This window comes from Colias eurytheme, chromosome 2 (assembly GCF_061535395.1).
Source record: "Colias eurytheme isolate Ceu_HAF_F1 chromosome 2, ilColEury1 Martin Lab GWU primary, whole genome shotgun sequence".
NCBI classification, from domain to species: Eukaryota; Metazoa; Arthropoda; class Insecta; order Lepidoptera; family Pieridae; genus Colias; species Colias eurytheme.
Window position 1 is genome coordinate 10,492,422 of NC_142981.1, and position 15,570 is coordinate 10,507,991.

Below are 15,570 nucleotides of genomic sequence, written 5' to 3' on the forward strand. Positions count from 1 at the left end.
TTCCAAATCTAAATTTATATATTTCAAGAGCTCATTTTTAATTAATTTTTAATGAAGCTCGGTTTCTCTCTTCCCGCCACTTCACATTCATGACCGAAAATACTCTTTCAGTAAATGCTAAAGTGGCGGGAACAGAGAGTATATAGCTAATCATTTTTTTTTAAACAAACAAATTCGTCAAGATATTTTTTTTTTAAATAAATTGCCATTTTTCTGCAGTGGACTTTTGCATAAAATCTGTGTTATTCAACAATTCGCCTTGGAGTTCTTTTAAAATAATAACTTCTGAATATAAACTGTCCATGTGTACAAGGTTGATCCAAAAGTAATGATAATTGGGATTTCCTGTGTACATAAAAATCAAAAATAACCGTTTCTTGCTTGCTCATGTACTCACTAAGTTATCACAAAAAAATCATATCAATAGGCCACGTTTCCAAGTATTTACATTAATTTCTGTTGGCAACACTAATCTGCTGTACGTCCGCGCTATTCACTGTCCATCTGCACGACGTTCGCGGTGGTGGGGGTGCTTGCTGGATGAAAAGTTGGTCGTGCACATCCAGCAAGATAATAATAATAATTATTGACGTACGTCAACGCTATTCACTGTCGTTTTGCGTCGTGCATCGTGTATGACCTTGGCGGGACGTACGTCAAGATGGACCGTAAATAAGACGCTTTAAAACATCTTGGGGTTAAGTCATAGAGAAGTTTTAGCATCTGTATCACAGAGTATATTTTCTCTCTGTATAAGCTGTATTCTGTAGCAAATGCCAATCATATCAATCCTGTAGAACCACTTCTCTGTGGTGTAGTTTTATTCCTATCACGATAGAAGTATGCTTTCGTGGTGAATTATTTCATTTTCTTATAATTATTTGTATGTACTGGATATGGTTTTGTACTATTTGTGTATATAATGACAGTGTATGATATATTACAAAAGTTATTAAGTTGTGTTATAAATCATATTTAAATTGGCTACGATATCTCTGCAGAAGTGATTTGTGTTTTTCTTTGCGATTGAGATTACGAAGTCGAAATGACCACTCAAGATCCAGGACCAGTGCCAGATCGGTGGCTTCATTGTCCACGGAAATCATCAGGGTTAATAGCAGAAAAATTCTTAGCATTTAAGACGCCATTAGGACCTAAATTCAATGATAAATTACCTGAATGTAATCGGTTTACGCCATCAATGCTATTTAGCTATGTGAAAGACTTAAAGGTAAGGTATTGAAGTGAACGTCACTAAATCCTTAGCTAACATTTTGATTAATTTATTGTGCTGTTCAGACCCATCAAACCATCTTGAACTGGCACACAAATTAAATGTTTTAACAATAATGCTCATAATCTTAATAATTTCAGTTGAAACTTGGGCTGTGGATTGATCTCACGAATACCAGTCGTTTTTATGATAAAAATGAAATTGAAAAAATGGATTGCAAATATGTAAAATTATCCTGCCGTGGTCATGGAGAAACACCTTCTGTGGAACAAACTAGGTGATTATTATAGTCATATTTAGTTTCAAGAGAGAAGACAGCTTATTAGATATAATTCATTTCCTCCTGGATCAATTTTACAGATAACATTGAAATTATAATGCACTTATCATATAATTACAATACCTGCAGATCATAATATTAGAAATCACCATAACCAAGTCACAAGCTCTAAAAATATTGAGCGGCCTGACCAATTAATCAAAAAATTGAGAAATATTTTTTTTGTTTCACTTAATTTAAATTCGGGCAATGTTAAAGAAGTCTATTTACTAGATACTACCTCAAAGTTAAAATATTTTCTATCGTTATTTCTTTAACTCCTATAAAATCTTACAAAATCAACATTTCTTAATTAGGCCAGCTTTTCTCGAATATATTGAGAGAAATGCACAAGAATTAAATGTTATTTTTAAGCAAATACATATTATATATTGTAAATATGTACATATCGCAAATCGTTTGCAGATTTTTTTATTCAGCTTATCCAAGGATCTTTATTATTTATATTTAAATAAAATATTAAAAGAATTTACTATTTCAGGGCTTTTATAAAGATAGTGAAAAACTTCATTGCCCAGAATCCTCTTTTAATTATTGGAGTTCACTGCACTCATGGATTCAACCGAACAGGTTTCCTGTTAGTCTCATACATGACAGAGGAATTGGATTGCAGTGTTGATGCAGCTCTTGCGGTGTTTGCTCACAAAAGGTTTGTATGTATGTTGATATTTTATCCCAACCTTTACCAAAGGCGGACTCTAGCGCCACCTTACCATGATCAGCGGACCCCTAACACCACCTTATCATGATCCGCGGACCCCCAAAAAAACTTATTTGCATAAGTCAATCTGTATTTTTTTAAAAATTGATTGATTTCTTGCTGTGTTTTTGTATGAAATAGCTTAGCCACCCATCACTTGACAGATTATTCCATCTTAAAACTGAATAATACAAAGTCCGGCCGTCAGAATAGTCTGGTCACTAAGACTTTCTTAATTTTTTTGCTTTGTCTGGACCTCTTGACCTACTCTTGATATGCTGGCAGCACAATAAAGTGTTTAAAATAAAAAATAAATAAATAATTCTACATTTTAAGAGTGAAAGCTTTTTTAGACTTGGCAGTGAGTTTAGTTTATGTACAAGAATAACACAAATGCTTCCTTGATGTATTTCACATGATATTTCCATAGAAGTTACATATGTGGGCGAAACCCAGAGCAAAAACCTAGTCTACCATGGTATATAGTACCATAGTACCATGGTATGGTGCATACACACAATAAAGTACAAGTATACAGCCCATGCAATACTAAAATATAGTAGCCACCTTATTAATGAAATAAAAAAAAATATTTAAACCAAATTTGTTTCTCTGTTAGGGACCCAGGCATATACAAACAGGACTATATACTGGAGTTATACAAACGCTATGATGACGAGACCCAAACCCCAACTGCTCCCCCAAGACCAGACTGGTGTGATGGTATGTACCGTTTTTAGTTCACTTTTCCTTTTGTAACCAAATTGTGTAAACATATTCATGGTAAAAAAGGATTGTTCTCTTTAGTTAGTTCATTCATTAGGGTCTCTTTTCACTGTTGAATACATAAAGTTTGTAGGTATTTTTTAAACTTAATATTTTAGAATAATGGTACTAACAACCAATTTCAAACAGAACAAGGTATTAATCATCTTGTCATTGACATTTAACCTTAAATATTTATTTTATCAGCACAATACCCACCTAGAGAAAACCAAAATTTCATTTTTGTTTCTAATTATATTAATTCTTCTTTTACAGAGGAAGAAATTGACTATGATGATGATGATGCTCCAAGCTTTTCTCAATCGTCACACCATGCAAAGGCACATAAGAATGCAAAGTGAGCAAAATTTAACATATTTTACTTTTTAAATTGCCTCCAGTGAAAATTTAACTTTAAAAAAGTATTTGACAGTTTACATGACATTTTAATATTATGTGTATTACTTTATTGGACGGATAAGTTTTATCCAAGTATTGAAAAATCGGCCCTTAATTATTTAAAGAGTTAAATAAAAGTTATTGAGTATATCATCGTATTTTGTATTGCTTTATATATTAGAAAACTATGCTGAATTTAAAAATTACATCACAATAATTGAATATTATGTATATCTAATCTGATCTTGATGATACATCTAATGATCCTCCAAAGTATATATATATAGTATTTAACTTTATATAGTTTAAGTCAGTTTAAGTCAGTTTAAGTCAGTTCAAGTTAGTAATAGAAACATTTTAAACTGGGAATACAAGAATTTGACTTTGCAGAGAAAATAATATTGCCCATATTTTTGTTTTCTACAATTTTCAGGAACAAAAAGCGTAAGAAAGAGACAAACTACAAGAAAGCGTCCTTCATGCCGGACGTGCATGGTGTAGAGCCGTTCGACAGTCAGCCACGTCTCTTGCAAGTGCAACAAAAAGTGCAGCAGTTCTGTAAATGGGAGTCCACCGGATTTCCGGGCTCTCAACCTGTGTCTATGGACATGGATAATATAAAGAAGCTGCATAAGAAACCGTATAGGGTGTCGTGGAAGGCGGACGGAGTGAGGTTAGATTTTTTCGCATTATAGTCACAATACAGACAGTTTATAGTCTAGTCTCTAGTCTATATATATATTCTCGTAATTATAAATATACCTACATATAATTTTGGTTTTAGGAAAAAACTATAAATATAAATAAATAAATATTATAGGACATTATTACACAAATCAACCTAGTCCCACAGTAAGCTCAATTAAGGCTTGTGTTGTGGGTACTAGGCGACGATAAATATAATATTTAATAAATACTTATATAGATAATAATACCCAGACCCAAGAACAAATAATTGAGTTCATCACACAAATATTTGCCCTGACCGGGGATCGAACCCGGGACCGTCGGCTCAGTAGGCAGTTACTTTACCACTGCGCCAACCGCGTCGTCAACTATGAAGTATGAACACACTGATCCTGCTGTGGGATCTTAAACTATAAGTATGTACTTCCTCAGGTACATGATGCTGATAGAAGACAAGGACGAAGTGTACATGCTAGACAGAGACAACTGCGCGTTCAAAGTGCACGGGCTGTACTTCCCGCACAACAAGGAGGACCGACATCTCAGGAACACGCTGCTTGACGGTGTTGGTGATGTTTTTGGTTGTTTTGTATGAAATTAGTGAAATTCTGTCTTAACACAAAAAACTTTACAGTGTTTAACTTTAAGCACGGGTTCTCTTTAACCCGCCATTGGTGACCTCATATGTCTGTGAGACCGGGCAGTTAAAGAAACCCAAATATTTTTGTCACCGTTTATCGAATTGCACTGTGGTTTCGAGTAGCTGCCTAATTTCGCGCCCCCTACCCTACCCCTACCCCACGACAGAGACGCGGGCGCACGTTACTGAGTTTTGGCCCCAACCCGGTGCGTGAGACCGGCGTCACCAACTAAGTAAGTAAAATGGTTATTGTGTATTTTTTTTATTTTACTTATTTTGATAAAGCTATTGTTGTAATTTATAGTTTAATCATATAATTCTATTATTAGTAAGCGTTTTGCTAGATTTGATTGATATTTTACAAGAAATTCCGTGTTTTTTGTTCAAATTGTGAACACTATTTCAGCATGTCTTACGAAAGTAATCAGTGTCGTCTCGAGACTCTTTTGCAAGAAGCAGTATCTGATGAGGACAGATTACAAACGTCATCAGAAAGTGAATCTGGAAGTGACTTCGAACCAGATAATTTCGAACCAGATCGCACGTAGTACCAATAACTTGCTCTAGTTGTTTGGCTGTTGAAGATGAGTGATTTTATAGTATTGTATATTTTTTTTTTTGGTCGAAGTATTACCATTTATGTTACTTCATTTTATGTTTTCAGTGTCATAAGACTGACTAAGCCTAATTTTACTTTTAAATAATTAAGATTGATGCTTTATTTTTGAGTTTTAAAAAAACTTTGTTAAAATACTTGACAATTTTAGTTATTTCAAAGATGTTGTCTTATGCTAATAAAAGAGATTTGATTTATTAAATACCTATGTTTTATTGACAATAAAAGATCAAATTTTATATCTATCCCAATGAAAAGTAGCATGAACCGTAAATTACAGATAAACTCGTAGTCAAAAACCCCGGTGCGTGAGACCGGGGTCACCAACGTTGTAAGTCAAATTCACGTCACCAATGGCGGGTTAATCTGGTTTTGTCGTATATATTTCGTCACATAGACAACTATTAAAGTGACAGATCCCTGGTTTAAAGTAAGACTGTTTAAATTGTTTTGTGGTAATACCAATTGTGTTTGAGATAGGTTGAAGAAAATCTATTGTGTCGTGGCCCGATCGGGCCGTTCGGGGCTCAAGGAGGAAAAAAAAATAAAAATACGTATTAAAAAATTGGTTACAATTTGCATACTTATTACAATTTTTTTGTAAGTTGAATTTCATTGATTCAATGTAGGCAATTGAATTTTTATGTCCTTTTTTGTATTATGTTATACAAGATATTATATTTCGAATTGTAACTTAAACAGGAGATGGTAGTAGACCACGTGGACGGTGAGAGCAAGCCGCGCTTCTTGTGCTATGACATCATTCGGTTCGAAGACCAGAACGTTGGCAAGGAGCCCTTCCACCCCGTTAGGAGTAGCTGCATACAGAACGAGATTATTAACCCGAGGTAAGGTAATCTGTACTTTTTATGTAATATTTGTTATTTTATTTACGTCACCTGTATGATTTTGTGTAGCGGATATTATGTTTATATGTAATCAACTCTTTTATACTCGCTACCGACCAGCTTTAAGCAGATAGATTTAATTCAAACTTTGTACACTTATCAAGGAACAGTCATAATACAATAATTTCATGGATTTAAGCGTGTGTATTTTAAACAACGCTGTTATTTGTGCATCAATGAGCGTTTTTTATTATTTTAATTACTAATTATTTAATAGGAACCGCGCGATAACCAGCAACACTATCGTCATTGATATTAATTTAGTATTTAAGTAGTTTTAGGTTATATTAACCCATTGACCACCGAGCGGCCCGATCGGGCCGCGACACAATAGATTTTCTATTGTGTCTGTGATTCCGGGACTGAGGGATTAAGACCTCTAAAACGACATTTATTGCCTGTAATGAAGAAATTAATGAATAAATAAAAATTACTCATATTATTACGTATCGTAATTCAGGGACCGCGCGATAACCAACGGCGCAATCGACAAGACCGCGGAGCCGTTCCGCGTGGCGCTGAAGGCGTTCTGGGACGTGGCCGTCGCGGAGCGGCTGCTCGGCGAGCAGTTCGCGCGCACGCTGCACCACGAGCCAGATGGACTCATCTTCCAGCCGGCCAAGGAGGTACACACACACACACACACACACACACACACAACGGCCTCATCTTCCAGCCGGCCAAGGAGGTACACACACACACACACACACACACACAACGGCCTCATCTTCCAGCCGGCCAAGGAGGTACACACACACACACACACACACACACAACGGCCTCATCTTCCAGCCGGCCAAGGAGGTACACACACACACACACAACGGCCTCATCTTCCAGCCGGCCAAGGAGGTACACACACACTGCTCAGCGTATATACAGGGTGTCCCACTATTGGTATACTAAGCGCGAGGCGACTTGCAGTTTTGCATACACTAATCACGTAAAAAATACTTAAACAACGAAATTATATATTAATTAATTATAAATCCATGTTATCTTCTCTAGTTTCGCGCAGCCGGCATATACCGCTTCTCTAATATGAGCATTTTGTCTATGAAAATATAATCTTAAACGATAGCTCACGTGCTGGTGTCAAAGTTGGGCGGGTTTCATGTTATGGGTGTACACAAAGAGTTTTAAGAATTCATCTATTTGAAAAAAAAATGCATCTAGAATTTTATAAGTATTTTTTACGTACTCAGCGAATGCAAAACCATAACCTCCTTTGAGCTTAATATACCAACAGTGGGACACCCTGTATACACGCACACACACACAAAACTTTGACGGCATAGAACATAAGTGAGAAAAGCAGCAATGTTAATACGTCCCCCGCGAAGTAAAGCCTACGGCCATTCCGCGGAGATGTGGACTGGAGAAAGAGGGTAGATTTAGTTGGAACGAATCATGATCGAGACCGACATACCAGGTCGCAGATCTTGACCTGAGATATTACAGTATTTATTCCCTCTATAATAAAAAAAAACATCTACACACACACGCGCGCGCGTGCAAACTTACAGAAAAACAAGTTAACGCACACATACAAATAAAACATACTTGTGCACGGATTAGAACGCATTTGTATACGGATACATGATACATAGGTACATGCATACATACGTGCGCCCAAGTAAATATACAAATACTCGTACATGCGCACACAGATGCACGCACAATAAGAACGAAACAACATACACAGTCTTACACACGCGCATGTACACATATTATATGTGGAATCTGTATTATTATAATCAAGAAGCTTATATCTAATATACTGGAGATTTCAGTATGAACATTAACTTGTAACAAGAAAATATGACGTTGGATAGTTAGTGTGAAAGGGATAAAAAAACATACAGGCGTCATTCAAGGTCATATTTTCTTGTTACAAGTTAATGGTTATAGTGCAATCTCCAGTGTATCTATACTAATATTATAAAGAGGAAAGGTTTGTTTGTATGTATGTATGGTTTTCACGCATAAACTACTGGAGCGATTTTGATGAAATTTGGCACAGATAACCTTTAGACCCTGAGAAACAACAACAACAGGCTACCTTTTATTGCGAAATATGTACCACGGGCGAAGCCGGGGCGGACTGCTAGTTAGATATAAGCTTCTTGACTATAATACATAATGTTTTTATTATCTAAAATACAGCCCTACGTGCCCGGTCAGTGCGACGATGTATTGAAGTGGAAACCGAGCGATATGAACAGCGTTGATTTTCGCCTGAAAATTGTCTCCACGGAATATGGGTAGGTTATCATTGATGGAATAATTATCCCTTGCTATGTACTAAAAAAATGACAGAAACACTGTAAGGGATTTAGGCATAATAACCTAACTAAAATTACTTAAACCATGACCCACTAAATATAAAGCAAAATTGTATATAATGCCACCTGTGAATAGAAAAATTTCACCTTAAGAACATCTGACCGATATTGATATTTTGGATACTGACACATACAGTAACATACATTTTACACAGTTTTATACTTTTATAAAGTATGCTATTCAAAAAAAAACAATTAACTTACTAAAATTCCTACATTTTCAGCATAAAAAAAGTGACGGAAGGCTACTTATATGTTGGATCATTGACAAGGCCGTTCGCAGTTATGAAGAACGTCAAGAACATAAAACACTTGCACGATAAAATCATAGAGTGCAAGTATGAGGACAACAAGTGGGTGTTTATGCGCGAACGGACGGACAAATCGTTCCCGAACAGCTTTAATACAGCTATGTGTATGATATGTTCAATTTTTATAGTTATAAGACGTAGTAGTATTATTATTATATGTTTTTGCGATATCTTTGTCGTCCAATTATCTTGAGAATTTTGGATAATAAATAATACCTACATTCATGCAAATGCGTTCAGAGATTCTAAAATTATTGATAAACAGATACATAAAGTTTACGCTTCTGGATTGAACTGGAATAAAATCTAAGCAAGATTCGAACTACCAAATATTGAAGTGAAACTTCTTTATCGGGGTAATAATATAATATTGAAGTGAAACTTCTTTATCGGGGTTGGAAAAAAATTTAGTGTAACATTTTTTCGTTACGCGTTACATTTTTCCGTTACGCGCCATCTTTTTCTTATCACTAGCACGCATGATTCGACGTATTTCTGTAAAGTTGCATATAGGAAATTATTTTTTGAAAAATAAGGTCATAAAGAACGTGTCCCTTCGTCCAGCATACTCACCACAACTCACCATGGAATCCTGATATTTCATGAATGTCAAAAAACTGTTCTGAAATAGTGCTAAATAGTGCCCAAAGGAAAAAAATAGTGCTCTTGTACTTGCGAAGTTATAGCCATAGTTCGATGAGTATGCTGGACGAAGGTTTCGCCCAGCATACTCACCTCCGTCCGGAGAATCTGTATACGCTTCAAACATAATTCATACTTCAAAAAATAGTTCCCAAATAGTGCCAAACGGTGCCCAAAAAGAAAAAACAGTGCTCGAATAACTTCGGAGTTACAGGCTTCGTTCAGTGAGTATGCTGGGCGTAGAACCTACGCCCAGCTCACTCACCTCAGTGCGCGAATATCGAAAGAGCTATAGGAACAATTTACGTCTCAAAAAATTGTGCTTGAAATAGTGCCCAATATCAGTCCAATTTTTGCTTGACTTTTGACCTAGAAAACCATTAAATTTGATTGTAAACTTCTACATACATTACATTGAGTACAGTCGAATACAATATTATTAACTTTCTTTCTAACAATTTTTGTCTTGTGTAAATTATTTGTTTTGTTATATTGTCTATGTAAGGGAGTATTTACTTTAGAATCGCAATATTATTAATTACACATTATTTTAATAATACTTTATAATAATACTAGCTTTCCGCCTGCGGCTTCGCCCGCGTTTTAAAAAAAAAACCCGCATAGTTCCCGTTCCCGTGGGATTTCCGGGATAAAACCTAGCCTATGTCACTCAGAAATGATGTAGCTTTCCAACAGTGAAAGAATTTTTCAAATCTGCCAAGTAGTTTCGGAGCCTATTCAATTCATACAAACAAACAAACAAACAAAAAATCAAACCTTTCCTCTTTATAATATTTGTATAGATGATTAAGCCTTCGCGCGTCGCATGGGACCCCGGTAGCTAGGAACAATGATTTTATATATTTGTCTAGATCACGGCGCTTGAAGGATTAAGATATCAAATGAAGTAAATCATGCATGAAAAATAAAGTTGCTGTTATTAATGCTTACATTACAACTGACAAAATTATTCAAAATAATCATTTTCCGGATCAAGGACGGTACCACAACGTTTACGGAATTGACCTGTATTCCTCATGTGATAAAGTTCAATATTGTGTGGCAGTAATGGATGCACGTACGGTCAATAGGTATGGGGCTTACGACGCGCGGCGCCCGCGACGCTAAACATTTTTTTATATGTATATTATATATACAATATTAAAACTACAATTTTTTCTATTTACATTGATTATATTATGAATGTTAACAAAAGCTGTGAACTAGTTAACTAGAATTCTGATTACTTTGGCCCTTTAAATAGTAATAAATAACGTAAGTAATTAAAAATGTTTTTTATTGCTAAACCTTTCATTGATGAAGCTATTGGAAAGAGTTTTAAAAATTTGTATAACTAGTTATGTCACAGTACTAGTTTTGACTGGTTATAAGTTTTGCCTGCAACATATATACAAAAAGAAACTGTATAATTTCCTTTTTACAATTTTTCAAGATATTAATTTTATTGGCTGCAAATGACTGTTTTTATTCAGACAAACACACAATGCAATGAAGTAATAGACTTCATTTACGCTTAAAGTTTCATTCATTTATTATTATTTATAAAATATATAATAATGCATTTAATCGAAAGTTTTTGACATGTGAGAAAATACCATAATTATTTCCAATAACATGAAGTCTACAATTATAAAGTTTAATATTTTTGTCCAAAAACATGTGTCGACGACTGTACCCCATTTTACGTTAGTATGTAGAAGTTTACATTAAAATTTAATGGTTTTCTAAGTCAAAAGTCAAGCAAAAATTGGACTGATATTGGGCACTATTTCAAGTACAATTTTTTGAGACGTAAATTATACCTATAGCTCGTTCGATATTCGCGCACTGAGGTGAGTATGCTGGGCGTAGAACCTACGCCCAGCATACTCACTGAACGAAGCCTATAACTCCGAAGTTATTCGAGCACTGTTTTTTCTTTTTGGGCACCGTTTGGCACTATTTGGGAACTATTTTTTGAAGTATGAATTATGTTTGAAGCGTATACAGATTCTCCGGACGGAGGTGAGTATGCTGGGCGAAACCTTCGTCCAGCATACTCATCGAACTATGGCTATAACTTCGCAAGTACAAGAGCACTATTTTTTTCCTTTGGGCACTATTTAGCACTATTTCAGAACAGTTTTTTGACATTCATGAAATATCAGGATTCCATGGTGAGTTGTGGTGAGTATGCTGGACGAAGGGACACTAAAGAACGCACACATTTTTTTATTTTAATTTGGCAGTTAGAATTTTGCAGACAGATTATAATATGACAAATTATATTATACTAGCTTTCCGCCCGCGGCTTCGCCCGCGTTTTCAAAGAAAAACCCGTTCCCGTAGGATTTCCGGGATAAAACCTATCCTATGTCCTTTCTCGGGTATCAAAATATCTCTATACCAAATTTCATGCAAATTGGTTCAGTAGTTAAGGCGTGATTGAGTAACAGACAGACAGACAGAGTTACTTTCGCATTTATAATATTAGTATGGATTAAAATTGCTTTCTATCCGTGATTGAAAGTGAAATAATTTCATATATGAAATAATTAAACATCAAATTTTTCTTAAAGTTTCCCTTAATAATAATATTATGTTTCAGCTGTAACGAAAAGTATACAGAACCCGGTGACAAAGGAATATCTTCTGCATTATATAGCGCGCTACAGATACCAAGACGATTCCGAACACATGCCGCCACCGAAACGGAGAAGATAAACGTTCGGAAATAGTAAAGATGTTAAATTTAGGGCGTATTCAGAAAGAAAGCTTGAAACTTTTATAAGTTATGTGCTTATGTGTGCTTATGCACCGATAATTTGTTTTGGTCTGCTTCAACCTGCTTCCTTTGTGTAGAACGAACCAGCGTTGACAAGCGCCGATAAGCGCTTATAAGTTTCAAGCTTTCTTTCTGAATACGCCCTTAAATGTCAAAAAAAACGTGTATAGATTCTCATTGTTATTATTTAAGTACACACGGTATGTTTACATTACAAAAGATGTTATGTGCCCTATTCAATTTATTTTGCTAACAACTTGATATGAAATATATGATCAATTTCAATTGCCATTTATTAAACTGTGTTTTGAATACTTATTATTTATTTAGTGTGATGTTAAACGATATTCGTCAAGCAGTTAAACATGTCTGTTTGTAAACCTACCCTTTTGTTGTAATTTTTGCAATGTGAAATAAATGTTCACAAATTATTTTGTTTTTTGTATCACATAATATTGTGTTCAGAAATATTTTTAATAATGTATAGGGAACCCAGATAACTATTAAATTAAATTTTATAAATTAGAAACTCGAATTCAGGTTCCCTTCGAAAAATTTTTTTTTACTATATAACTAAGTACAGCAGTAACTAAAGAAATAAAAACCAATAATAATCCAAAATCCTTTATTACAAATAAAATTTCAAAACAACAATAAAAAATAAATACATAGTTAATAACATTTATAAATTACTTTGTACTGGAATATATTGCCATTTACTTTCATCATCAATATTGATTAATTTTATCTTCTTTTCTTTAGTCAACTTTGTCAAGTGGTGATTAACATTATAAGCTGCCGCCGGCCACAAATGTTCTGGTGTCTCTTGATAAATCATTTTGACTAAATCCATCTCATTTAGTTGTTTATCTGCATTGTTTTTGAGTGCCTGTAGTATTTGCTCCTCTCTCTGATTCCTATGTGCTATGTAATATTTTATTTTTTCCAGAGGGTCCTGAAAGGATTAACAACATCAATAAATAATAATATATAGTGACATGTTATATCTTCATGTTATCAATCAATTTTAAAAGAAAATTTGACAGTATAAACATTTACATGTAAGCATCTACTTATAAACTCATAATATAATATGTTTACAATTAGCTATAGCGTTGTCACGGGGAGACACGCTTGCTGTAAAGTGTTCGAAAAATAATATAATGAATAAATCGCGTTTAAAATCCGTTAAAAAGTCTTTAATTTCTAAATGTATAATACTCGCGTAAAATCAAACACTGGAAAATATCATATAATATGGTTACAAAATTATAGCATTGATTTAACAATTAAAAATTTCACTATACATAATCCATACTAATATTATAAATGCGAAAGTAACTCTGTCTGTCTGTCTTAACTACTGAACCAATTTGCATGAAATTTGGTATAGAGATATTTTGATACCCGAGAAAGGACACAGGCTACTTTTTACCCCAGGACATAGGATAGGTTTTATCCCGGAAATCTCACGAGAATGGGAACTATGCGGGTTTTTCTTTGACTGTGCAAGCGAAGCGGCGGGCAGAAAGCTAGTATAATATACATCTCACCTCCACAATATTCCCATGTCCTGGATAGATAACACCAGGTTGCAATTCCAATATTCTATTCAAACTCTTCATATATGTGAATAGATCTTCAAAAACAGCAGTGCCTTCACCGAGAATACAGTCGCCGCTGAATAAAATGTTTTCCTCCAATAAAGTAAGAACAACATGGTCTGTGGTGTGACCTGGTGTGTGGTGAATTTTTAAAGTAGCTCCCTCTACTTTGATCTCCTGTCCATCAGAAAGCCAGTTCATTTTAATGGTAGGTATGTCTGGATCTGCTGCATCGTTAGTGTCCCTTCTATGTTTCCAGATTATTGGATTTTCTAAATAAAATAAATTTAGGTTTAATTTTTTTTACTGGCCATAGCTGATGTAATGAAAATTTTAATGAATGTTTTTTTATTGTTCTTACAACATGGTTTTAAACTTGTTATTATTAAAAATAAGTCCCCAGCTATCTCAAGTGTCAGTTTATAGCCAACATCAGTTCTATAGTAAATATTATTTATTTTATTATAATTATGCAAAATATAAGAAATACTTGCTTGCAATAGTTCCAAAGATATTCTCCACACCTCCGATATGGTCATGATGCCAATGTGTAACAATTATGTGCTCAATATTCACTTGTTCTGAACTTACAACCTCTGATAAGTTTTTCTGGTACTCCGGAACATCTTTGTCACCAGTGTCCAAGAGAATTCGACTAAAAATTCATTCGGAAAGAACGTTTAATTAATTTAGAAAAAGAGTTAACATTAAACAGGTGTTTTTTGTTTACAAATAAACTTACTTCTTTCCAGTGCCAATTAAATACGTATTTGTACCCTGTAAAGTCATAGGTCCTGGATTGCAGCCCAAAATTCTAATTATTCTATTAGATAACCGTGAAACTGCTGGTATTACTGCAGCCATTTTATGAGAATATTAAATAATATGTGAATTGTGAATATAATTTTTTTGAAAGATAAAATTTTAATTTACGTATTTTAGAAACGTGACGCGTAGCAGGATAGATTAATTGATATTTCTACTGATAAAATATGACCTTTGTATTCTCTTCTATACAATATTGTAAATTTTTTGGTCTGTTTTTGTTTATTTGTTGAAGCCAGATTGCCGTGTTGACAAATAACACTTGACAGTTGACTTTAATAGGGCTACAGAATAAAAAAGATGGATAATCTGTGTGGATAATTATATGGGAACTGATGGAAATCCCCTAGTGATTAATTTAAAAATGAAGAGAAATAAATACATTCACTTGTTTGTACTTGTTTTACATCAAGTAAAAATAAATAACGCTCATAATAAAATTAACGCTTGAGTCCAGACTCCAGAGGGTAGTTAGTGAAAGTAAAGTAGTGAAGCGATTTGATGGACACTTCTTAATAAATAAATTGTATGCTTAGACAAGGCTTAGACAGAATAATGATTTGCATCAAAAACCAAAAGTCTGCTCAGAAAGTCGCTAGTGATTATGATTCTGAATATGCCCACTGTTGTTGTCATGTTTGTATGACTGTGCTTATATGTTGCGATTGTAGCTTCTTTACTATCACTAATTCACTTTTGTATCCTTATTCTTTTTGGCCTTTTATAGTTTTGCATAGGTCAATCGTCAATCGGTCAATGCGAATCTTAT

At 34.4% G+C, this 15,570-nt stretch overlaps 2 protein-coding genes across 2 annotated transcripts; one reads left to right on the top strand and one right to left on the bottom strand.

Annotated features, from left to right (window-relative positions):
* The first annotated feature begins 800 nt into the window (after positions 1 to 800).
* mRNA-cap (RNA guanylyltransferase and 5'-phosphatase mRNA capping enzyme) lies at positions 801 to 12,369 on the top strand. The gene is made up of 12 exons (XM_090115824.1): positions 801 to 1,231; positions 1,375 to 1,511; positions 2,056 to 2,223; positions 2,894 to 2,997; positions 3,316 to 3,397; positions 3,872 to 4,111; positions 4,558 to 4,690; positions 6,084 to 6,229; positions 6,750 to 6,915; positions 8,456 to 8,553; positions 8,859 to 9,049; positions 12,196 to 12,369. The coding sequence occupies exons 1-12, from the start codon at positions 1,046 to 1,048 to the stop codon at positions 12,309 to 12,311; spliced, it is 1,767 nt and encodes a 588-aa protein (XP_089971950.1). The 5' UTR covers positions 801 to 1,045; the 3' UTR covers positions 12,312 to 12,369.
* A 614-nt stretch (positions 12,370 to 12,983) lies between these two features.
* On the bottom strand, positions 12,984 to 15,049 carry LOC149910657 (beta-lactamase-like protein 2 homolog). The gene is made up of 4 exons (XM_090108255.1): positions 14,719 to 15,049; positions 14,471 to 14,631; positions 13,926 to 14,248; positions 12,984 to 13,327 (listed from the first exon to the last, which is right to left on the bottom strand). Exons 1-4 carry the CDS (start codon positions 14,838 to 14,840, stop codon positions 13,055 to 13,057), a joined length of 879 nt encoding a protein of 292 aa, XP_089964381.1. The 5' UTR covers positions 14,841 to 15,049; the 3' UTR covers positions 12,984 to 13,054.
* Between the last annotated feature and the right edge of the window lie 521 nt (positions 15,050 to 15,570).